The following is a 24,673-nucleotide window of genomic DNA, read 5'->3' on the forward strand; positions in this document are numbered from 1 at the left end:
TTTGAACTTTTGAAACATTTGGGTACCAAACTGAAGACAAACTTCACACGTGATAAACGATTCAACAGAATCAAAAAATCAAATCTATTAGTTTCAGGAAGACTCAGATTTTCATGATTTTTCATAATTCTTCTTGATTTCTTTCCCTTTTGAGAGTCTCCGCACACTAATCAGTTAGTTCAGTCAGCAAGAGTAATCCCTTCAAGAAAGAAAATCTTCGGAATGGACTCTCTAGTTTTCTTTGCTTCATAAAGTCTGTTTCAGATTGAAAAAACGCGTCAAAGACACCCTCACTTTTAGACCACACATTCAGTTTTCTTCATTTCCTGACCCGATTTCCGGTCCGTTTCCTGCCTGTTTCCCCTTTCATAAACATATTTTTACCTCTCTACCTTCCCCCTCTTAATACGGATTAAAAGAGATATTGGGCTCACCTGCTCTCCCCTCTTCCGTATTCAAATTTCAAAAGTCGTTCCCATTTCTGTCCTCATCGTCCACCCTCACCAACTCCGCCCCTTTTCCTCCTTTTCCTCAATTCATCTTTTCCTTTTTCTCATTCATCAAGTCATCATCTCCCCTGGCAACCAGCAGATAACGTATACACATAAGAAGACGAACAAGATAAATACTCTCTAAGGGAAAAGAGAGAAATAGAGAGAGCTGCGATCTGTCTACGCATCCGTTTCTCTCATCTCTCCATATCTTTTGCGTGACACTTCTTCGTTTTCCCGTTTCCTTCCCGACTACATGGAAATCATCATCCGGGAGAAATTTTCAGTCTAGGTTCATCCTTTCCAAACGTCATCTGAATGCATGACACCTAGACATTTTTCCTTTTGACTTTTATAATACGCTTCTCGTCTATGCAAATGTAAATTATTTCATTAAAACATAAAACACATTTCACTCCAAAAAATTGATCTCTAAAAAAGTTTTTTCTCTGACAAAATCCAATCTTAATCCCCTCCACCCTCAAGTCTCCACTTCAATTTCCTGTCCTCTGATCAATGCACTTTATCTTATTTCAACCTTCCTAATAAATCTTTTTCAGAATGGATGATGCTCCAGCCGCTGCCGCAGTTCCAGATCCTCAGAATCCATCAACGTCAAATGGAGTCGGGCCGACGGCTCAACCATCAGCGGCAACGAAGTTCAGCCTCCTGACAAAGGTATTAATTATCTTTTTCTCGTTCAACCACCCCTCTCTTATTTCTAAATTATATTTTTCAGTTTTTACGAAAGAAGAATCAAGTACACTCTTCGACAGCTCAAAACGCACAAAACGAGTTTATGCAGGTTTGTTTTCATTTTTTTTGTTTAAATTTTCATCGAGAAAAAGTTTTCCGAAGCTTGTTGAAATTGAAACTGGCTCAAACTAACTTTATTTCATTCAGAAGTACATGCCGAATGGCAATTCGAATGCAGCTCAACCAGATGCTCCACCACCTGCTGGGGGTACTGTATCTGCCGATGGAACGTCTTCTATAGCAGCTTTACCTCTTCTACCGAAAGAAAATATTTTTCGTCGAGCGAAGAAATTTGTGACAGAATATACACAAGATCCATCGACTGATAACTTTTATTATTGGACGTGTATCGTGAGTTTTTTGAATTTTTGAAAAATAGTCACTTGAAGGTTGTTCCGAAGATCAGTTACCGGTATTCTTCAAAAAATTTAAAATTTGAAATTTGAAAGAAATATAGTAGACACTTTGGTTACAAAACTCTCTGATTCATTTTGTTGACTTAATGTGTAGGCCCCGCCCCCAAAAATAACGGAGATATTTTGAACGAAGGCACGGAGTTCGACTTTAATTTGGATTGAAGTCCTGCAAATTCATGAAAAGTTAAAAAAAGAAATTTCAGTAATCGAACAGAAAGGTTTTTTGCAGGTAACATTTGCCTACATTTACAATCTTCTCTTCGTAATAGCCCGACAAGTATTCAATGATTTATTAGGACCCTCTTCGCAATCTTTATGTCGATTCTATAATGGAAGCCTGAATAGTACAACTCAAATAGAATGTACATATGAAATGTTGAAGAATATGAAAGAAATGCCAACGTATTCACAGTACCCAGACCTCGGATGGTCGAAATATTGGCACTATCGACTGATTTGGTTGTTTTTTGATATGTTGATGGACGGAGTATACCTAATTGACACATTTCTGAATTGGAGAATGGGTTATATGGATCAAGGACTCGTAGTGAGAGAAGCTGAAAAAGTGAAGAAAGTTTATTGGCAAAGTAAGCAGTGGAGAACCGATGGAGTCAGTTTGCTGCCACTTGACTATATATTCGGATGGCCATTTCCCTATACAAGTTGGAAAGGATTTCCAGTTGTTCGATTGAATCGACTTGTCAGATATAAAAGAGTGAGAGACTGTTTGGAAAGAACTGAAACAAGAAGTTCAATGCCAAATGCATTCCGAGTTTTTATCGTCGTTTGGTACATTGTCATCATCATTCACTGGAACGCTTGTCTCTATTTTTGGATTTCTGAATTCATTGGATTGGGGACCGATGCATGGGTTTATGGTCATTTGAATAAGCAGAGTTTGCCAGAGTAAGTCGATCGTTTCTCAGATTTTTGAATTTACATAGGTCTGAAAACTTGGAATTTCGAGAAAAAAAATTATCTTCTATTCTAATCGTTTTTTTTAATTTCCAGCGACATCTACGACACTCTTCTCCGCCGATACGTCTACAGTTTCTACTGGTCTACTCTCATTCTGACAACTATTGGAGAGGTTCCCAGTCCCGTTAGAAATATTGAATACGTTTTTGTCACTTTGGATTTGATGTGCGGTGTCTTGATTTTCGCTACAATTGTCGGTAATGTCGGAAGGTTTGTCTTTATTGTTTCTAGAGAATAAAATAAAACTTCCCAAGTTTTCAGTATGATTTCGAATATGAGTGCAGCAAGAACGGAATTTCAAAACAAAATGGATGGAATCAAGCAGTATATGGAATTGAGAAAAGTCAGCAAGCAGGTGAGACTTTGTAAAACAAGTAGTGATATCTATTAAGTAAAACGTTTGCAGCTAGAAATCCGTGTCATCAAATGGTTTGATTATCTCTGGACAAACAAACAATCTCTGAGTGATCAACAAGTTCTGAAAGTGCTTCCAGACAAGTTACAAGCTGAAATTGCGATGCAAGTTCATTTTGAGACTTTGAGAAAAGTCAGAATTTTCCAGGTAACATCGATTTAATCTTTGTCTATCTATATTTTAGTAAATTTCTTATAGGATTGCGAGGCTGGACTCTTGGCAGAATTAGTGTTAAAACTACAACTTCAAGTGTTCTCTCCGGGAGATTTTATTTGTAAAAAAGGAGATATCGGTCGAGAAATGTACATTGTGAAACGTGGAAGACTTCAAGTTGTTGACGACGACGGAAAGAAAGTGTTCGTAACTCTACAAGAGGGATCCGTATTCGGAGAGCTTAGTATTCTCAACATTGCTGGCAGTAAAAACGGAAATCGTCGAACTGCAAACGTGCGTTCCGTCGGATACACGGATTTATTCGTGTTAAGCAAAACAGATTTATGGAATGCATTGAGAGAATATCCTGATGCTCGAAAACTTCTTTTAGCAAAAGGAAGAGAAATACTGAAGAAAGATAATCTGTTGGATGAGAACGCACCGGAAGAACAAAAGACTGTCGAAGAGATTGCTGATCATTTGAATAATGCTGTTCGGGTATTACAGACAAGGTAAGACACAAATGGATTAGCTTGAAAAAAGAACAAGAGAATGGGTTGTTTAGGATGGCAAGGCTGATTGTGGAGCATGCGAGTACAGAGGGAAAACTTATGAAGAGAATTGAGCAACTCGAGAAGAATCTTAGCAAGTGAGTGAAAACATTCTTGATTTTCTTGCTTGTAAGATCTCTATTAAAATGGGAACCAGTCAGGAGCATAAGGTCTGGATAATAGGCGACAAAGTTCAGAATTCAAGTTTTTCGAATTTTTCGAATTGTTTTGAATTTTTTCACGAAAAAGTCAAATTTTCGACAATGATTGGGAATTAGAAGAAATTCTGAACATTCATTGAACATGTTCACATTTTCAATTAATAATTTTTAAAAAAGACATTAAAAATTGGTTACTTTTTGAAGCCAGACGGGGCCTTCAAAATTTATCTTCGGCCCGGCCCGGGTCTTGACAAATATGCTTCAAATTATTTGCCATAAACTCTCGAAAGCTAAGTTTTTATTTTTAATGTCACAAACTTTTTTATAAGCTCTGCTTCCAGAGTTATAGTCTATAATTTAAGTTTTCCGCTCATCTGCTCATTGCAAACATTACTGTCTAAGGGAAACCCGATCAAGCAAGTTACCAACAACAAAAACGAAGCTCTAGGTTTTTTTTTTCTGTTAGTTCTGAAAAAATGTGAATGAGACCATAATACCTAGTTGTTCGAAGCGTCATCATACAGCCTTAGTAAAGATGGTACATTTCCACTTATAACTTAAATATTAATACAATTGGTAGTGCTTTCTCTAATTCTTGAACATCCAATTATTCATTGACAAGTGAAGTTCATATTCCCAAATTATTCATGAAGAAATCTACTCTTCATTTCTACTACTACTAATCCGTCTCTTCAGTTTTCATGAATTCTCACACTTTTGAAACTAGTTTAGTGGAGCATTTTAGTGTTTCGTTTCGAATTTTGACTAGAGAGAAGTAGAGGAAAGGCTAGAGAATTGCAAAGTGAAACATCCAGACATCTTAAACATCTTAAACGTTTCCAGATACAAAGCGTTGGCAAAACGTCAAAAAAGTATGCACGGAATCTCGATTGACGGAGGAGACATGTCATCAGAAGGTGTCGAAGAAAGAGTTCGTCCACCACGTCTTCGTCAAACGAAAACAATCGATATACCCACGGGACTAGAAGGCGAATCGCTCCTCAAATAGCATTATTATTTTTATATTATTTTGCCAATTATTTATCATTTTGAATTTGTAATATTGTATATTTTTCGACAGATCTCCTTATCCTTTCTCCGGGTGATTATGATTTTTTGGTATTCAGAAAAGCTCACCATCGTGGTTCAAATCACTTAAGAACACTATATTATATTTTGTCATTCATCCCTCATTCTATTTAGAAACCTCGACTATGTTTTTTCATCTTAATAAATCTGATATTTGTATTTTTTGCCTTCGAAAGGGGAAGAAGGAGAGTCATCGGAGAGAAGAAGCCATTCTAAAACTATTCAACGGCTTCTTCTTCGACGTTAATCTCAGATAGTGGTTCTACTTTTTGGATTCCTTATTTCTCTTTCATTCCGCTTCTTTTTCTTGTTCGGAGATATGTGTTTTCAACTAAAAGAATATCTAACGCCAGGAGTTGTTCACAAGTTTCGACCATATCGGTGAGTTGAATGAATTTATTTAGGAATGTGACTGGTTTTCTGTTCTCCATATACTAATTACTATCTTATCCTCTAGCGGTGTTTAACTCATTAAGCAACTCTTGCCGGTGCAAAAACGTAATCGGTTTTGAGCAAAGTGCCCTACCGTATCCCCTCTAGTAGTACTCCCTATAGTATTCCCTACTATTCTATTTCAGAAATGTTTTCATCGGAATCTCAACCGTTGCAATCTTTTTTGCCGTTCTCATCATTGCTGAGAATATAATATTCTTATCGATTGTTAGCAAACAGTAAGTTTCTGATTTCATTCTCTCTATCTCTCTAACTCCTAAATTTTCAGAAGTATCCCACTTCTCCTCATTCCGTACATTCTCTCCTGGGTTCTTTTCTTCCTCGGTTTCTGTTTTGCTCGTTTTGCCTACCTCATTCACTACGGACGGAAAGGATGTGCATCTGTACTTCCACTGTCATCACCAGTCGGATGGGAAGATAGTCGACCTGTTACTCCAGTACCAGTAAGTTCGATAAGAGATCATATTATTTATTTTGAAATTGGAAAGCATTAAAAGCGAGAAATCCCGAAAATATCAGAAAATGCGATTGGTTTACCCGAGTAATTGCACTATTCGTATTGACAGCTTAAGAAAAAGAATAAATCAAAAAATCAAAGCCTCGGTAAACTAGCGGATATTGCTCTCTTGACGTAGACCTGGATCAGATTGGTCTGGAAAAAAATGATGATGAAATAGCACGTCATTAGAGGAAGCCTTACCATTGCTTTGGGGAGTTTGGTGAAATGCTGTGCCATTCTCTGCTCCCCGACTCGATTTACCATGGCGACAAGACAATAAACGACGGTCTTCCGAACTGATGATGACGTCGATTGGTACGCCTGAATGTACTCGGTTAATTATATCGGGAAGAAGGGATTAGCGGGGGTTGAGAAGAGGAAGGAATCTTACTTTTATGATACATGGAGTGATATCATCAACGACATTTATCACCTCATCTGCTGGAAGCTCCTCGAAAAGTCTTGTCACCATTTTGAGAACTAAAGATGCTCTTTCGTCATCAATTGGTTCTTGAATGAGAATCACTTTGGCAATATTAATAATATTTGCCAATGGAAGATGAGTTGCCAGAGTTCGAAGACAGTCTTCAACAGCCAACGCAGTCGTTGCGTCATTAGTATTCACAGCTGCATCCAACACTTTACAAACTGCCATTTCAGTCGAATCAAATAGTTTGGCTGCTTGGGCGGTACACATCTTTCCCAGAATTCGAAGACACATTTTCTTGTTGTTTTCCGATCGACTCGTTGAAAGAATCTCGAACAAATTGAGCAGAAGTTTTGCATAACACTGTTCCCAGATTCCGAACCCTCCATCACAAATTTTCATGTAAATGGCGCTGATCGCACTCTCTTGCTCATCTGGATTCTCCGCATCTCGCATTTTGTGAAGGAGTTCTTGGACATTTTGGATCTTTTCAAGGGTGTCAGGTGGCAGAGTGACTGTTGAGTTCAGCTGGAAGATAAGGGAATTGAGATTGAGTCCAGGGTTTTGAAAAGGAGTCAGATATAGATAACTTTTTTTTAAAACTAACGTTAACTTTCTCCATCAGCCTCGACTTCGATTGTTCTTCTAATCGAGTGAGTGCAGAATTCGCAGAAGTATTGAATGAGCCAAGAGTAACTCCAGGCTTCTTCTTCTGAATTCCTCCGAATTCTGGCAAAACAACGGACGATTCGTTCTTGTATTGAATGTTGTCAGCAACTCGGGGAGTTGACTGCTGGTTTTGGTTGTTCCCACTTCCGCTGCTGCAACAAAAAAAATGGAAAAATGATGCGCCTGGGGACGTCTTTTTTGTCATTTTTCATTTCTCATATCGAATGCATGACCACACCGAAAAAGAGCTCCCGACAAACCTTATTCCATTTTCGAGTCCATTTCGTTGAAGAGTTTGATGGATCCACGCCTTCTGGTCTGCATCGAAATCTGAGATAAGTGCAGAGAAGTCAGCAACATTCACACAAAACATCGAGCAGATAGCCTTCTCGATGTATGGAGTCAAAAGAATTGACTGACGTTGATCTCCGATCCAAGTGAACATTTTTCGGATTGCAGTGTTCAATTCTTTTACATTAATAGATGCTCCAGGCTCAGTATACTCATCCAGAAGACTCGTCATGTACTCCAAAAGTGCAACTCTCGCCTGAAACCTTACTATTTTGATACGTTTAGTCATCTCGTCACACCAACCTTGGGAACCATCAAATGAATCGGATCACACATCAATTCGCATACAGTAACCAGTTGATGATGAGCATTGAAACATTCCAAAATGACATTCAGTGTATTTCCTATTTGTTTTTTGGTGTTTGGAAGTGATTCAGCCGCTTTTCGTGCAAATAGTTTAGCCAGAGCCAGCCGAAGCCATTCGGAGAGTCGACTACTATGGGTTCGGATGAATACGGCATAGACTTCGAGGACCATTGTATTGGATGCATCTGATAACAATCGGTTCAAACAGTTCCCAATGTTTTTAATCTCGGTTGAGTTAAGTGTTGAATCACTGAAAGCTATTTTGTTTTCTTCTTTTGGAATTCTGAATTCCTGATACTCACGAAACGATGGGCAACAACTTCTTGATTCCCTCCTTCTTCTCGGTCACAGACGATGAGCAACACTCTTTCAAAACTCGGGAAACGTTATCCGTATTCTCTCCCAACTGAGTTTTTGCGGGGGATCGCACTCGAATCGGTAGAAGAAACTCATCGTCATCTGTATTGTCGGTCGGCATTCCAAGTTTCGCAAAAAATGAACTTCCATTTCCATATTTGGTCCGTGCTTTAATCTGAGGATCTTGTGGAAGTGGAGAGTGTCTTCGAGTGGGTGAGGTGTCACGAGAGTCATTTGAGTTGATGGAAGATGTTCTCGTTCGGGAACCAGGTCGATTTGGGTAAGGGATCTTGGCTGAAAGTGAGAAATTAAACGATTCAAAACAATAATTTGAAAAAAAAACTCACTTCCAGACGGGGACGTGTCTTGCCTAACCATAGCTTTAATAGAAGTCGGTCTCACTAATCGACTAGATGCTCCAGTCATTTTTAGGGTTTTCGGATCAATTGCAGATGCACTCCTCTGAGCAAGAAATTCTGAAAACGTCAGATCAATTACCATGTCAAAAATTAACCAACTTACTAGCACTGATATTAGAATGAGCTTTCGATCCAGCCGACAGTTTCGATCGAATCGGAATAGACCCTCTATCACTATTGATACTTGCCCATGACGACGCAGCATCCCCACCTCTCAACATTTTTTGTTTCGAATGTTCTAGTTCTAAATATAAAGCATCTGCTTCTTCGAGATGAAACTCTTCTAATTTTGCGAATGCCCTTCTTCCAGCAGCTCTCGTTTCGGAGTCTGCGTCATTGATGGCTGATTTTACGAGTTCACAGATTTGTCGGATGATTTGCTGAAAACGTTGAAATATTATCTTAATCATTTCGAACTTGAGAATCGTCTTACCTTTTTCATTCGATCACTCCATTTCTCAATAATAATTTCTAGCAAAACAGCCAACTGCCTTCTCTGATTCTTATCCTTTGAAGTGGAAAACGAGGAGAGAATTGTAAAAACTTGGCGAGTTTGAACGTACTGAAAAAGTCAAACATCTCAAAAAATAATCAGAGTAAAAGCCCTCACTTCTACTATAAATTCAGCCAATGTACTCGCGGAAGTTGCCATAATTTTAGTACTGACTGCCACTTGAGCCATAGTTGGAATCAAAATATCCTCTCCGATCGAATGAGTTTCAATTCCATATTTACTCAAAATGAAACTACAAGTAATAGCTGCTTCTCGTAAAATTTGAGATCTCAAATCTTTCACGGCGACTTCGAAACAACCCAAAAATTGAATAAGATGAGCAATCATTGTGGGTCGATCGACTAGTTTCTCTCCATTTATTATCAAACTTCTGATGGTTTTCAGCTGAGTTTGTCGTTTATTCCAGTCTTCTGAACTATTCGAAAGAATTGTTTTGACGGCATCGAATTTGTTTCGAAGGTCGATGGCAGATGTGATGGGCTAGAATGGTCTTAGTTTGATAACTCATCTTTTTTTCATAGTTTTGGTGAACTTTTTCTCTCAAAGTCGGTACGATTTTACTAGTTTTGAAAGTTTTGTTTCATTAAATTAAAAACTCACAACTTTAGGAACATCCTCAAAAGCTTTCGTAAAATCCGCTTTGCTCAGTGAGTATCCACCGGATTTTGGTTGCATTCGACTAGTCATCACATACAAATTATTGAGATGTTTGAGAGAAAACCTGAAAAAAATTGAATAAGACGCTTGAAACATAGAAATAAGATAGAGAAACAGTTGAAAAAACAGTTGGAAAACAGTAAAAGATTTGAATAAGTAGAAATAACCTAGAAGAACGTTACTCACTTTTCCTCTAACCGTCTAAATCTCACCTACTCTCTTACCTGGACAATTCTTACGCAACAAAGAACACAACGGTTGGTAGAAATTGTTGGTCTGTGAGAGGATAATGATGAGAGAGATCTGTTAGAGAGAGAGGGAAGGTCTTATGGACTGCAGTTATGTCATCTGTTGGGAAAAGGGATATGATGGATATTGATTCAATTGGATGCATGAAATCTTCTGGGAAGATGTTATTAGAAGATATTGTGAGATATTTAGTATGAGGGTTCATTGAAAAAGTTTATAAGAATTTTGGATCCGATTTTTGTATGCAACCGGAAGTCTTTCCACTTTTTTCTAAACACAATTCTGTTTCCCTCACAAATTGAACTTCTGTGCTGCTCCAGTCTTTCCAATCGGTCAAAGAATAAAAATTAGAAACAAGTCGAATGTTTAGAAGAAACAAGTTTTTGGAAATGTGTGACGGGAAGAAAGGCACGAAGGACACCCATCACCGACCCCGCCGACCCCACCAAACACCCTGAGCAGCTGTGTCTCCGAATGGGGAAAAGCGAAGAGAAAGAGATGAAAGAGATACCATGGAGGACGAAAAAGAAGAAGAAGATGTCGTCCACAACGGAAAAGAAGAAGGGGGCAGGCGCGCGGCGTCATGTCATTCCGCTTCAATTTAACACATGTTGGTTTTGAAGGCAGATGTATCTCTATTTATGTGCCTGCGCACACAGAAACTGAATCAGTGGAAATAGAGTGCAGAGCGATTTATATATATTTGAAATTTGATACTATTCCCCTCGTTTTTTTCGTAGCGTATTAGTCTCTAAAGAAGGCGGAAACGAGACAAATTATACATCCATTCTCTCTCGTTTTTCGAGTACAAACATCATATATTTATGCATGTGAAGTAAGTATAAACATGCTTCTTCTTCTAAAAAATAGAAGAAAAAGAAAAGAAGAGAAAATGGAGAAAAGAGCGGCGTCTTCTCTTGTCTTTTTGTGCTCCGTGGAGCTCTGTGGAGCATCGTCCAATTGATTGTCGTTTCGCACCCGTCGGCCCCGCGCGGCCAGTCACAGAAAAAGGGTAAATGGAATTTCAAATTGGAAATAGAAGAGGAGAATTGGAAAATGAGAAAAAAAGTTGACTTCTGAAAAAGGGAAAGCAAACAAAGAGAGAGTATAATGTTTGGTTATGAGTCTAAATTGGGGTTAAAAAGGAAAAATAAATTATGGGGAGTAACGGAGAAAAGAAGGACAATGAAAAGAAATGAAGGGAAAATTAGGATTTATGGAAATGGTGGGAATCCGAAATGACATGTTTTGACTTTGGGTTTAATGTGTTTTCCATAAACTGAGGTCAATCAAGTTAATGAAACACTAGAGCTTGGGAGAGAGGGGATGTTAAGAGAAAAGAAGATACGTAAAATCTCTCATTTTTCAGTCATCTCCAATTGGCGACGTCACAATGGTCATCCCACCAATGGTCTACCGAAATTCACTTACAGTACCCACCAGTCCCTTCTTCATCAGTGATAATGGAATGAGGTAAGCTGACCAAAAACATCTTTCGTTCGCAGTTTTCATTTTGAAAGAACCAAGTTTGAGAAGGTGTGACAGAGTCAAAAGATATCTTTTGATCATTTGGTGTTATGCAGGATGTATATAACAAATCAAAAACTCCATCTTTGTCTTTGGTTACTTTTTTGTAAAAACTTTATTTAAACAGTTAGTTACGTCCAGTTGGTGTAGAAACGGAATTCCGGTGAAGAGAAAGAGCAGGACTTTGCGAGTTATACCTACATTTCAACTGGAAAATCAAGCTCTGAATCTGTGGACATACCGACAGAAAATGCTTACTTAAGAACTTTTTTTCTTACACGAACGAAAAAACGCAAACTCTAGGAAATAAATATCTGAACTGCGTTTAGCTGTTATATTTCTGTTTTCCAGTTGTCAACTCTTGAATTCCAATAATTCATTGTTCAGCACCTATCGCGACGAGCCTCCATCCTACAACGAGATCGTAGACCGTGGTGTTTCCCCTGTCCCATGCCAACCAAAAGTTGCACTTCCAGAAGTTTAATTGTCAATTGTTTGATAAAATCTATTTATTTTTATTTTTCTTTCAATTATTACTTCAAAAACAAATAAAATTACTTTTCTCCACCACCAAAAACTTATTCAAAAGTGGCGCAACAACAATGAGAAGATAATGAGAAAATAAGGAAAAAAAGAGCAACTTAATGGCTTTTCAAATTAGAAAAAAAGCTTGATGATCATTTCGGTTACTCATGAAAGACGTTTGGCACGGGAAGAAAAAAATGAATGAAAACGAAGAGGAAGGGATTATTGGGTGACTGGTGGTCTCCGCTCGATTTTGCACACTCCGTTGACCGATCGCATTGAGACAGGACACGTGGATTCTGCAATTACACGCTAAATGAATCTGGAGCCTCTTTGATAAAAGAAAAAGTACTTACGACAACGCTTTATGATTTTTCGGTTGACTTCCATTTCCAGAAGTACTTGATTTGGAGGGCAGGGAAGTGTGCTTTTTAGTGGTTTCACGTTCTTCACTGGTTTGTTTTTCTGGATTGGTTGTGGTTTCTGACGCCTTCTTCCCGGATGCATGTATTGAGAAGCCATTTGAACTGCAGCTGATGCTATTGAGTGAGCCATTCGGAGAGGTTGCGGGTTTTTAGATGAGATCTCTTTGATCTGCAACGGGTTTGTCAGATTTATGGTTCAATGTATTGTAGCTCCGATGGGACGGAGTTATAATATTTGTGCTCCCAAATACTTGACCAGCTCCACCTCTTACCTGTATAATATAACTCTGCATATTCAATGGTTGTCTCTTTTTGCAACAATGTGTCTGCTTAGTTTTCGGTGACCTTCTACAGAAGTATCCCGGGGGACATGTCGTGTATCGTGTACATATCACTGGCGCCTTCGTAGCAGGGAACAGCAAGGCTTCTCCTCCGTCACACACGTCCTTCAGCACTGCAAAAATAAGAGTTCGAATTGTGAAAGGGGTTGTTAGTCATAATCAGATATTCACCATGAGTTCTCATAACCATCCTATTCGCTGCACAACAGAAATAGTTCTTCGCTTGTGGACTCCAAGTACACGAGAATCCCACTGGACATGGCTGACCACTGATACATTGTCTTGCTATTCCGTTCGCCAAATACGGCTGTCGTGGTGCTGGGCATATACCCTCATTCATAATTTCAGCGTGTCCTGGTTGTGGTTGCCAGCTGGCAGAAGTTGTTGTGGCAGCTACAGAAGACGTCGACGACATTGGAGGTTGAATTTGTTTCATGGAATGAGGAGATCCAGTGGCAAACTTGTTGATATTCAGAGGGGTTGTGACTCTGTTAGCTAGTTTTTTCTCGCATCGATGACCCTTTCGGACACTTGTCTCGTCGCAATCACAGACTCCATCGAGACATTGACCCATTCCTTGACACTGAGCAGAGTGAACACAACTTCTACCAAGAGATACCAATGGGAAACACTCTTCTTCTATCTTCACTTGTTTTTCAGAACATTCTGGAAACAAGAAGTTTGCCTTTTTTCAAATCTAAATCCAAACTCACTCAATTCCTTCTCCAAAGACACATCCATACACTGTTGCTTCTGTTCAATAGTTCCTGTTGGACAACTACATTTCATTGCGATACAATGAGAACCACCAACACATTGAGGTGTTTCTTCGCATTGCTCTCCGATTAAAACTCTATTCATACAGACTCCGTTGACTGGAACTTGGGATGCTTCGCAGGCTGAAATCAAACAATTTCGACTTGCTCTTCCAAAAGTACACTCACTTTCCCCTCCAGCACAACACAACTCAGATCCACTCTTTCCACGAACACACGAGAAACCATCTGGACATGCACTTCCTCCATTCATTGAGCATGCTTGAGCTTCTCCAGTTATTCCGATGAATGCAACCATTTGGATGGGGCAGTCACTTGGCATTCCACAACATTGGAACTGTTTATTTTGATTAGAGAATTGACAGAAATAACCAGCTGGGCATGAAAGACTAGCGGATGTACAGATTTTCGGTTTTTTGGTGTCAGGATCAGTGTAGGCAATCTGTCGAGTTGGGCAGCCATCGTCTGGAAGAGTACAGTATTGATGAGAAGTTATTCATAAGCTATTGACTCACTTTCCATTGGTGTCGGCAATGGATCACTTCCACAGCATTGATATCGTTGAGTCCTAATCGACCACTGGCATGAGAAAGTTCCGGGACATCCTTGATTGTGAGGATTGAATGGGTCGCAAGCAACCACTTCATTTCTCTCCATGTATACAATCTCTCCAGGTGGACATCCATCAGTTGCAGTTAGTTGCGGTGTACCTCTGAACGAGGATTGTTAAGTTCCCTGAATCGCGATAAAACTTACTTGCAACAATAACCCATAGATCCATCGAACTGAGCCATACAAACAAATCCAGCAGGACACGTCACGAAGTGTCCAATTGTGCAGGATCTTGGCATTCCGGAAGTTTCATCAATGAAATATTCCTCTCGGTGAGGACAGATTTCAGAGACAGAACAACAGTAACCCTGAAGAGCATCTTTAAGGTCACTAAGACACTCAAATCCATCTGGACAGGATGACGTGGCAGCGTGCATTGTACATCTTGTGGGTTGAAGGCTATTTTGATCTTTGTATGGAGCACGACCGACAGGACAGTAATCTGGAAACAAATGAGTTTACTGGGGGTTATAATCTGTTGAGAACTTACTAGCTTTCGTCATGGAACCACAGCAGAAATAACGGTTTTTGACAGCGTTGAATCTACACAAATAGTCTTTTGGACATGAGTTATGCTCATTAATCAGACACTCCCGAACAGTTCCATCCATTGAGTTGATGTACGCCTTCTCATTATCAGGACACACTCCCATATCAGTAGCTCCACAACAAACACTTTGATCAGTCAAGCTGTCATATATACATTGGAAACTCTTTGGACAGTTATTCTGAAGTTCATCATTACAAGAGATAGGAAGAGCTGTGTTTGGATTGAGATAGACGACGTCTCCAGCATTACAAGCAGATGCCATACAGAAGTTGTTGCATTGGTTCAGAGAAGCAAAGTTATTTGGATTTCCATCGCATCCATTGTATACAAATGGAGAACATTTCCGGGTGACAATGTTGAAATAGTATCGAGTGACTACTGTAAGACCTCCTGAACAGAGCGATGATCCTTGTTGTGGTGGAAGTCCACAGATGTAAGCTGGAACAGAAACACATAAGTTTTGTTTGGAAGACTAACACTCACTCTTAGTTGGACAACATCTATAAGACATCATATCCGGACCCAAACTGACTCCATAGCATTCATGAGACGATGGACATCCTCCATCTCTTTCAGAACACGATTGAAGTGCGCCATTACTGTCTCTCAATGGACTTCCTCCATTAGCACATCCTCCAACTCCACAGTAGTTTTCACACTCTGCACGACTGGCGAAAGTGTTGGAATTTCCATCACAACCGAGGTACTCAAATGACTCGCATTCCTGGGATTGTGGATTGTAGTGATATTTGAAAGAGACTCCTGGACCACAAGTTTTTCCAGGACTTGGAGAAAGTGAACAAGTAAATGCTTTTGTTGGACAACATCCATGCATATTTCCATCGAAATAGCATTCGAAGTTTGCTGGGCATGAAGAAGATTGACGGTTTGTAGTGCAGGTCACGAATTTCCCTTGGTTATCTTTATAGGCTTGACCTTGGGGACAGCGAGGTTCAGCTGAATTTTAAAAATCTCAGTGAGATATCAGTGTATCTCAAAAATAAACTCACGAGCCGCATTTCTGCAGAATGTCTGACAATCGACCAGGGTCTCAAAGTTGTTATCATTCCCCTGACATCCAGTATATTCAAATGATTGGCACTCCCTGGTAGCAGCAGAATACCAGTATCTTCTAACTGAACGGTCACAGTTTCCAACTCGGAGAGGTTGAGTACAGATGGTTTCTGGAAATAACTTCGGAATTTGCTTTCAACTTTATGAACACTCACGCATTCTGGGACAACAAACAGCTTGATCCATTTTACATTCATGAGATGATGGACAGTCATTGTTGGAAGCACACGACTGGGTTACATCTCCAATTCTCAATGGGTTTCCTCGATCACATTGTACTGAAATTAAATTAAAATACTATAATTTTCGCTCTGGAAATCAACTCACATCTTGCACAATACAGCTCACAATCAATTCTCGAAAGGAAATTGTTATAGTTTCCACCAGCTCCCAAATAAGTGAATGGACTACATTTACCGGACTGTGGATCATAGTAGAAACGAGTGGAAGTAGCAGTTCCTTGCTTCTCAACTCCTGCATGATACACTGCACCACGTGTATTCACAGATGGATCCAATGGACGACCTCCAATGGGACCACACACAGAAGCAACAGATGGACAACACCATTGAGTACTTCCAACGGATTTACATTCAAAGTTATGAGAGCAGGAACTGGTTTGAGCACAACCAGATATTGGAGTTTGTTCGAGGAATGAAGACCGATGAGCGTATTCTGGTGCACCGCGGGAGCATGCTGAAGAATTACTGTTTAATGAGCTCCCAAACTTTATAATCAACTCACTATCTCTGCAGAAACTTTCACAGTGTTCCACAGTTCTGAAATTATTTGGCGAGTGTTCTCCTGAACCAGAAGCTGTTGGATCCCACAGGAACTGTTGACACATTCCAGTGATTGAGTTGTACCACCAACGAGGTTCAGTTGGATTTGGACCAGTTGCTGTGGGTTGAACACAAGTGAATGCACGATTGGGGCAACAGATTCCGTTAGCTTTCTCACTGTATCCAGATGATGTTAGGTCAAGAGAAGAGACAAATTCAACGCAGTCATACTGGTCAGCAATGAATTGTCCGTTGGATGGGAACATGCAGGCAGAGTTACCATCTCCAGTCTGGGATAAAGAATATTTTGGAATTATATACAAACATAGAAACACTTACATTCTCTTCTGACTGACTGGTACTTGTACTATCTGTATTACACAAAACTGGTCCAGGTCCTTCATTTTGTCTTGGATGTTTTGGGTCCGACAACGCAGAAGTGTATCCTGCACCTTCTGGTAATGGACAAGTAATGGCCAGAGTGTTATGATTAGCGTCGAGAACATCCAAACAAACATGTCCATCTCTTGTTGCTCTTTCCACTTTATTCTCTCCACATCGACAAGTTCCGACACCTGCAGAAGTATCACAGAAAGCGTCTGGCCATACAGAGGCACACTGTTCATTGTAGACACATCCAGGCTGTCCTGGATCTATCTTCTGGTAACAGTAACCTTCTGCAGCAATGTATGTTGTAAGACAGGAGCAGAGACCTCCATTACAGAACATTCCCTAGAAGAATAGGATTCAAAGATGTTAGAAAGGAAAACTTACAGCTAAACAATCAGTGTTGAAAGCACACGCATCACCGACTCGACCACTTCCAGTTTGTCTTTTGTCACGGAGTCCATCGATTTGAGCTAAAAAGAAACAGATCTGGGATATTCTGATTTTCCACTGTTTGAACTGTTATTAGAAATCTATGATGGTTTCAACACTGGAAGACTTTGTTTTCAGAAGATAATTTCTTGAATAGAAATCATAACAAAAATTCGCCAACAACTTTAAAGAAAGTTTTGGTTGACCACATCAGACATAAAACAAATTGATCTTGGATTAGGAGACATTCACAATCAGATGAGATTATATGTTTCTCCGACTAAAAGTTCTGACTTTTTCCCAAGGATTTGATTAAGTTCTCTATTGCATGTTGCATTTCAAATAAAACGTAAAGTTAAGAGTAAAATAATACAATTTATTAATTGTTTTGGTAACACAGTACCTACGAACTACCATATGACTAACTGCCACGTGGCGTGTGAGAACAAATTGGAAAGGAATACTTAAAAGATGAAACAAAACAAACCTGCACACGGGGTGAGCAATAATAAGAGAAGAAAAAGGAGAAGAAGGTCTTGAAAGACCATAACGGAATAATTATTTAGAGGATGGTGTTGATGAGAGAACTAATAATTGGGGGATGGAAACATAGAGGGGAATAACGAATTTAGGGGGGACACTTCTCCGTCTGAACACTGACTGATTCGGTGTGATCGAGTTCAGTGAGCGTACGCGTGTGCTCGTCGGATATGTCAAAATGAGTTCGTGGTGGGGGGAGACAAGGGAATCGAGATAGAATGATAAAGGGCCGATTCGTTCTCTTCCTTCAACGTGTCAAAATGGGGGCAAACAAGGTGCGGAAAATACTGTAAATATGGGTCAGGTAATCAACATAGAGCAGTGGTCACGACGAGTGGACATTACGAAATGAAAAAAGTTTTGTGGGGGGATATGGATAGTTACAAAAAAGATACATGAGAGATAAGTGTCAGGTTATGTTGTCTTGTTCTTCAGCTCGTAGCAGACACCTCCAATTGGAATTTGTGGGAATGGACAGCTTCGTTCTGGAAAATAACTTGATTAGATGAAAATGTTTCCACAGCATCCCCTGGAACTTTGATCTTCTGTAGTCCCTTCAAACTCACCACATCGTTTCTCAATTCTTCCATTGACCACTCTTGTCACCAGTACCAAATATCCCTCACATGGATTGATGGCTGCTGGTGGACCTCTACTGTAATAAGTTCCCAATCCAAACGTCTCACTGCTGAATCCAGGACGATCAGAATGTCTTGATGGACAACAAATATGATTGTTTGACGTGGAACTTTGTACACATCCGAAACCAACTGGACATCCACGTTTACCAGGTTGGCAGAGGACAGGAGAACTTGTGGATGGATAGATTAGAGGGTTGCCACGAGGACATTTCTCTTGGTCAGGGGATGGAGTTGCTGAAAAATTGGAAGGGTGGCAAGAACATGTGAAAATGAAAAATTACATTTAGAAACAATAGATCCTGAAGTGGTTCCAGCTACAGTAAGACCTGCTTTATTGGCCATAGAGCAGCAATGATATCCATTGTTACGGTAGGTGCACTCATACCCAGCAGGACAACGAGAGATTGTGCATTTCTGGGGTGCTCCGTTTAGAAGATATGGGGTACGTCCAGTTGGGCAAACTAATTATAAAAAGTTATAGTGATAATTGTAATTTGAATTCACCTTTCGAGTTGGCTTTTTTCGTCGTCATAATCCTTTCTGTTGTAGTCGTGGATGGTGGAGGAAGTGATGGCATGGATACTGTAGACGAATCCGGTGCACAACAAAGATATTGAGTTCTTCTATTATTGATCTGACATTCATAACCATTCGGACACCCTTTCCCGATTGGAGAACAATGTTTCGGTCTCTCGTGTTCCTCATCGATCAGAGGAGTCCATCCTGGTTTTGAACATGTCACTCCGCTCGCCACTGTAAATGTGCAATTAACATTATTAAGATAGTTATTTGGGGAGAACTCACATTTTGATGAAACCACAGCCTTCTTCTCAACTGGTGTCATACACTTTCCAGCCTTCTCGACAAATCCTTTTTTACATTCACATGATCCTTCGATACAACCGGAGTTCTCTTGACATTGACGAACTGTTAGACATGATTCTCCGAGTTTTGCTTTATTGTGACAAAGTCCATTATGAAGTACTTGATTGGATGAACATTCTGAATTCGTCTTTTATCGCAGTCAGTTAAAAAAAAACTAGAAAACTCACGAATTTCCTCTTGACAGAATCCTCCAAATGCTTTCAATGGTGGTCTGCACTCGCATTTAGCATCTTCACATATCGAGCCTCCAGTACATTGTTCGTTGGCGAGACACTCCGATCCCGGGCCAACTTGTGCATGACATTCACCTTCGATGATAACTTCATTTTGCTCACATGCCACCTTTCGGACGGTACAGCATACGTGATGTCCTGCTACAGACTTCTGGCAAGCGAATCCACGTGGACAGTTGGATTGTCCGACTACACATTTCTCTGGCTCTCCCAACATTCCTACGAAGGCGACTGACTCATCTGGACAGCCACCGCTTACTCCACAACATTGGAATTGATTGTTGGAGCTTGAGAATTGGCAGAAATATCCAGCTGGGCAGTTGGCGGCACCTGCACTACACACTCTTACTGTATCAGAGTCACGGAAGGCAATTTGAGCATTTGGACATCCATCTGAAGGTCTTACTGGGATTGGAGCAGGGTTAGAGCCACAACATTGGTAACGTTGGTTGGATAGAGACCATTGACAAGTAAATTCAGATGGACATGGAGCATTTGGAGGGTTGAATGGGTCACATTGTGCAATTTCTCCGTGTACAAGATAGACGTATTGATTTGGTGGACAACCATCGGTCACTGATGGTGGGAGAGTTCCACTTCCAGATTTACAGCAGAATCCGTCAGAAGAGGAAGTTAGAGATCTACATGCGTAACCACTTGGACAAGAGACGAATGTTCCTTGAGTACAAGCTCTTGGTTGTTGGGATTGATCGTCGATAAGATATTCAGCATTATCAGGACACACAGAGTTGGCAGTACAGCAGAATCCTTGGAAGGCGTTGGCGAGGTAGCTTTGACACGTGTATCCATCTGGACATTGATCATTTCGTCCGATTGTGCAACGGATTGGTTGAGTTGTTCTCTGGTCTTTGTATAGGAACTTTCCGAGTGGGCAGGTTTCTGAAAATAAGTTTTATGAACTAGAATTTGAATAGAAGTCAACTTACTTCCAGTGATACTTGAACAACAGTAATATTTGTTTTTCTGCATATTGAAACGACACAAATAATTGGCTGGACAAGACTGCTCAATATTAATCAAACATTCCCTTGGTGACATGTCAATTGTATCAATGAACGCCTTCTCTGCATCTGGACAGACTCCGGAATCCGTGGCTCCACAACATACATGATTATTGATGAGTGGGTTGAAGGTACACGAATATCCAGAAGGACAACTATTACTCAATGCCTCATTACAATTGATTGGCATCTGAGAGTTTGGATCCACGTAAGCCACATTTCCAGCTGGACACGAGTTACTCATACAGAAGTTTCTGCACTGTTGAATATTCAAGAAGTTATTGGCATTTCCATCACATCCTCCGAATTGGAAAGATGTACATTGACTGGTGACAATATTGAAATAATATCTTTGAACAAAATTCGCTCCACATTGAGTTCCTTGTTGAGGTGGGAGACCACACTGGTAGGCACGAGTTGGACAACATCGATTGATCATTGAATTGCCGACGAGAACAGGAACACATTCGTGGGAATCTGGACAGGAGGTTTGTTGTGCGCCACATACCATAACCATTCCGGAGTGATCTCTTAGAGGAGTTCCTCCGTTTGGACATCCACCTACACTACAGTAAGACTCGCAAGCATCTCGGTTGGCGAAGTTATTGGAGTTTCCATCACATCCATTGTATTGGAATGATTCACAATTCTGAGTCTGTGGGTTGTAGTAGTATTTGAATGTACTTCCAGCACCACATTGAATGCCTGGGTCAGTATTAAGGGAGCATGTGAATGCTTTGGTTGGACAACATCCCCATTGACTTCCATCAAAGTAGCATTCATAGTTGGCAGGGCATCCCATTCCATTGGAACATGTCACAAAGTTTCCGAACATGTCTTTGTAGGCTTGACCTTGGATACATTTTGGTTCAGCTGAAAGGTAAGAAATCAGATTGGTCAGATGAAATAATAAGCTCACGAATAGCATTTTTACAGAAGTTTTGGCAATCCAAGATAGAATCGAAGTTGTTGTCGTTTCCTTGGCATCCAGTGTACTCAAACATCTGACATTGTCTGGTTCTTGCATTGTACCAATATCGTTTTACATTTTCTGTGCAATCTCCAATTCGGAGAGGTTGAGCACAGATTGTTTCTGAAAAATTGCTCATTTGGAACCTTGAAAACAAAACTAGTGCATACGTTTCCTCGGACAACATACTCCTTGATCAGCTTTACATTCATGAGATGATGGACATTGAGCATTATTTTGACACCTTTGAGCTTCTTCGCCAATTCTCAATGGAGATCCTCTCTCGCATTGTACTGAAAGGATACATATGAAATTTCCACTCTGGTGATGTAATAACTTACATCTAGCACAATACATTTCACACTCATGTTTTGACAAGAAGTTATTGTAGTTTCCACCTGCACCCTTATACACGAAATCTTGACATCTTCCGGTTCCAGGATCATAATAGAATCGGATAGACTCCTTTCCAGTGTAGACCATAAATCCAGAATGATAAATTGAGTTTCTTGGTTGAATATCAAATGGACGACCTCCTTTAGCAGAGCAGACAGATCCAGGAGTTGGGCAACAGAGATGTTGACTTCCGATAGCAGTACATTGGAAATCATTGGCACAGGAAATTGATGCAGCACATGAAGTTATTGGACGTTCAGAGTGAACAGCGGATTCCGTAGAATATTGGGGAGAGCCACGTTGGCAAGCTGAAAAAATGGAAATCAGATGAGTCAAGAGTACTCGGAAACTCACTGTCTCTACAGTACGATTCGCAGTGCTGAATGGTCTTAAAGTTATTTGGTGAGTGGTATTTAGCTTCAGTTGCTCCTGCATCCCACATAAATTGTTGACAGGTTCCGGTGACAGAATTGTACCACCAACGAGGTTCTGAAGGGTTCGGACCAGTTAGTTGTGGTTGGATACACGCGAGAGCACGACTTGGACAGCAGACACCATCAGCAGTGGGAGCATAGTTGGATTGAGGGAACTTTTCAGCCAAATTGATCTGAAAAAAAAACATTTATTCCTTAGATTCGCTCCCTGAACTCAGTTCAATTGTTTCGTATTGTTTTCGATAATCTATGGCACTTATCACTTCCAAAGGAGCTAACCACCACTTATACCCAGTATTTGCACGTTTAGGGTGCCGACGTCTCGCAAATAAACCACTCTCCTGCTACCGCCATATCAATTCCCTTTTATGTGCACAAATAGTTTGAAGATGATGAAGAAGAAGAAGAAAAAGAAGAAGAAGAAGAAAATACTCACGTGTGGGCTGGTGTGAATACAATCATAAACGTCTCCGATATATTCTCCATCCGATGGCCAATTACAAGCTCCGCCTCCATGAAGACCTTGGACTGGTTCTATTGTTGCAGAGGATCCGACGGTACAACCAACTGGGAAAGCACCCATTGCAGGGCTTGGGTCATTCAGAGAGATTTTGAAACCAGCTCCTTCGGGAAGAGGGCAGACGAAATAGAGAGGAGCAGTGCCTCCAGATGAGTGATCTCGAAGAGAGATACACACCCAACCATCACGAGTTTCACGGGCCACATGAGTTTCTTCAGGACAACGACAGGTACCGATGGAGCTGTCCATTCTACATTTTGAGCCAGGCCAGACTGCTTCACATTGAACATCATAAGTGCAACCGGGTTGGTTTGGGTTCACTTCTGTAAAAAAAAAATATTGGTTGGACCGTGAATACCGTTAAATACCAAACGAACTCAAAAATGAAATAAAAAACTCACTTTCATAACAATAACTCTCTCTGAGAATGTAGGTACTGAGGCAAGTGCATAATCCGGTTGCACAATACATACCCTGAAAATAAATTTTAGAAAAAACTCTCAAATTTCGAGAAACTCACACTCAAACAGTCGGTATTATACTGACAGACATCTCCGACTCGTCCACTTCCAGACACAGAGAATCCTTGCATAAAGGGTTGAAGAGTTGGATCCACGCAACCACGTCCAGACTCATAAATGGTCCCAGTGACACACTCACGAAGGACCCAACGATTTTGGACACATTCCAAGAAATTATTGGATGATTCTTGCATTAAACTGAACACGAATATGAAGAAAAATATAAAGAATAAGAACTAACTTTGTCTGTGGATCACAGAAAATCATTGGTTTTGTTCCATGATGCAGACATGGATCATCTTGTTTTATGTAATGTCTACATTCAACACACGGACGGTCTACGCAGTCTTCTGCCAATGCCACGCGGAAAAGGAAAAGATACAGTAACCCAAGAGAATGAAGCACCATTCTCTGGAATGATACCGATCGGAATCGACCTAATGGAATATCTGAAGAAAACAAAAATAAGAAGAGAAGAATGGCAGGAGAGAGGAATGATGATCTAGTCTCCAGACAAAATGAAAACAAATGATGTTCCCGTAATGACAGATACCTCACGGGCCGCCCGTCCTCCCGATGGCTCGCCGCCGCTGAGAGCAAATCTCTAGGAGAGAGCCGCACCCGATTTGGATTTCTCTTCTTCTCTTTATCGACACACATATCACGATTTGGAATTGGGGTGAGAAGAATAGAGATAAGGAATAAGAGGGATGAATGTCGTTATTATTAGATATTCGCGAAGATTGATGATCAAAAATGTCTCTTTTCTTGTTGACCTTTCGATTGTTGTTTTTAGAAGAATGGCAGCTTTTTTTAAGAAAACAGATTGCATGAATTTATATTTGACGTTTTTATGAGATGAACCAATTGAAAGCAGTCGATGCCGTTTCATTAGTACCTTTGAGAACTAGTTTTTACATTAAATTGCTACTACGGAAATAAACTTCAAAGTATGTTCTGATAAACCTCCGAAAACTTAATTCAGTTGGAAATTCAAAATTCTCAAAGCTGTGAAATCGAAAAACCGAGATGTTTTGAAACCGTTTTTCCATATTTCGTCCCATATAGGTTCCCAATCGGCTAACTTCCATTTATCTCGGCTAACTGCCATAACTCTCATCTGACTTCCGTTTTGACGGCTAACTTGAGAAACTCATGGCAACTCCCGG

General features: G+C 40.2%; 6 protein-coding genes across 6 annotated transcripts; 3 read left to right on the forward strand and 3 right to left on the reverse strand.

Moving 5' to 3' along the window:
- Positions 1-1,052: 1,052 nt before the first annotated feature.
- Positions 1,053-4,930, forward strand: GCK72_009373 (uncharacterized protein; the record flags this gene model as incomplete). The annotated part of the gene is made up of 10 exons (XM_003112941.2): positions 1,053-1,169; positions 1,231-1,296; positions 1,395-1,598; positions 1,893-2,569; positions 2,675-2,851; positions 2,903-2,996; positions 3,048-3,203; positions 3,255-3,721; positions 3,775-3,858; positions 4,765-4,930. The coding sequence occupies 10 exons, from the start codon at positions 1,053-1,055 to the stop codon at positions 4,928-4,930; spliced, it is 2,208 nt and encodes a 735-aa protein (XP_003112989.2).
- A 399-nt stretch (positions 4,931-5,329) lies between these two features.
- Positions 5,330-5,957, forward strand: GCK72_009374 (uncharacterized protein; the record flags this gene model as incomplete). The annotated part of the gene is made up of 3 exons (XM_003113154.2): positions 5,330-5,391; positions 5,589-5,681; positions 5,732-5,957. The coding sequence occupies 3 exons, from the start codon at positions 5,330-5,332 to the stop codon at positions 5,955-5,957; spliced, it is 381 nt and encodes a 126-aa protein (XP_003113202.1).
- A 98-nt stretch (positions 5,958-6,055) lies between these two features.
- GCK72_009375 (uncharacterized protein) lies at positions 6,056-9,680 on the reverse strand (the record flags this gene model as incomplete). The annotated part of the gene is made up of 12 exons (XM_003113284.2): positions 6,056-6,115; positions 6,164-6,283; positions 6,354-6,917; positions 6,997-7,210; positions 7,319-7,605; positions 7,653-7,965; positions 8,018-8,366; positions 8,420-8,548; positions 8,595-8,871; positions 8,925-9,053; positions 9,102-9,485; positions 9,606-9,680. 12 exons carry the CDS (start codon positions 9,678-9,680, stop codon positions 6,056-6,058), a joined length of 2,901 nt encoding a protein of 966 aa, XP_003113332.2.
- A 323-nt stretch (positions 9,681-10,003) lies between these two features.
- On the forward strand, positions 10,004-11,922 carry GCK72_009376 (uncharacterized protein; the record flags this gene model as incomplete). The annotated part of the gene is made up of 3 exons (XM_053727350.1): positions 10,004-10,090; positions 11,281-11,384; positions 11,826-11,922. 3 exons carry the CDS (start codon positions 10,004-10,006, stop codon positions 11,920-11,922), a joined length of 288 nt encoding a protein of 95 aa, XP_053586927.1.
- A 263-nt stretch (positions 11,923-12,185) lies between these two features.
- GCK72_009377 (uncharacterized protein) lies at positions 12,186-17,890 on the reverse strand (the record flags this gene model as incomplete). Its single annotated transcript, XM_053727351.1, has 17 exons — positions 12,186-12,262; positions 12,320-12,557; positions 12,661-12,842; positions 12,901-13,395; positions 13,443-13,628; positions 13,674-13,970; positions 14,021-14,217; positions 14,262-14,559; positions 14,608-15,105; positions 15,151-15,624; positions 15,678-15,851; positions 15,897-16,019; positions 16,069-16,437; positions 16,486-16,813; positions 16,863-17,255; positions 17,298-17,383; positions 17,830-17,890. The coding sequence occupies 17 exons, from the start codon at positions 17,888-17,890 to the stop codon at positions 12,186-12,188; spliced, it is 4,476 nt and encodes a 1,491-aa protein (XP_053586928.1).
- A 406-nt stretch (positions 17,891-18,296) lies between these two features.
- On the reverse strand, positions 18,297-23,912 carry GCK72_009378 (uncharacterized protein; the record flags this gene model as incomplete). The annotated part of the gene is made up of 15 exons (XM_053727352.1): positions 18,297-18,367; positions 18,449-18,757; positions 18,805-18,984; positions 19,028-19,276; positions 19,328-19,525; positions 19,576-20,541; positions 20,589-21,536; positions 21,583-21,756; positions 21,804-21,926; positions 21,975-22,337; positions 22,384-22,636; positions 22,900-23,306; positions 23,385-23,457; positions 23,504-23,702; positions 23,746-23,912. The coding sequence occupies 15 exons, from the start codon at positions 23,910-23,912 to the stop codon at positions 18,297-18,299; spliced, it is 4,680 nt and encodes a 1,559-aa protein (XP_053586929.1).
- Positions 23,913-24,673: the final 761 nt, after the last annotated feature.

This window comes from Caenorhabditis remanei, chromosome III, assembly GCF_010183535.1.
Source record: "Caenorhabditis remanei strain PX506 chromosome III, whole genome shotgun sequence".
Lineage (NCBI taxonomy): Eukaryota > Metazoa > Nematoda > Chromadorea > Rhabditida > Rhabditidae > Caenorhabditis > Caenorhabditis remanei.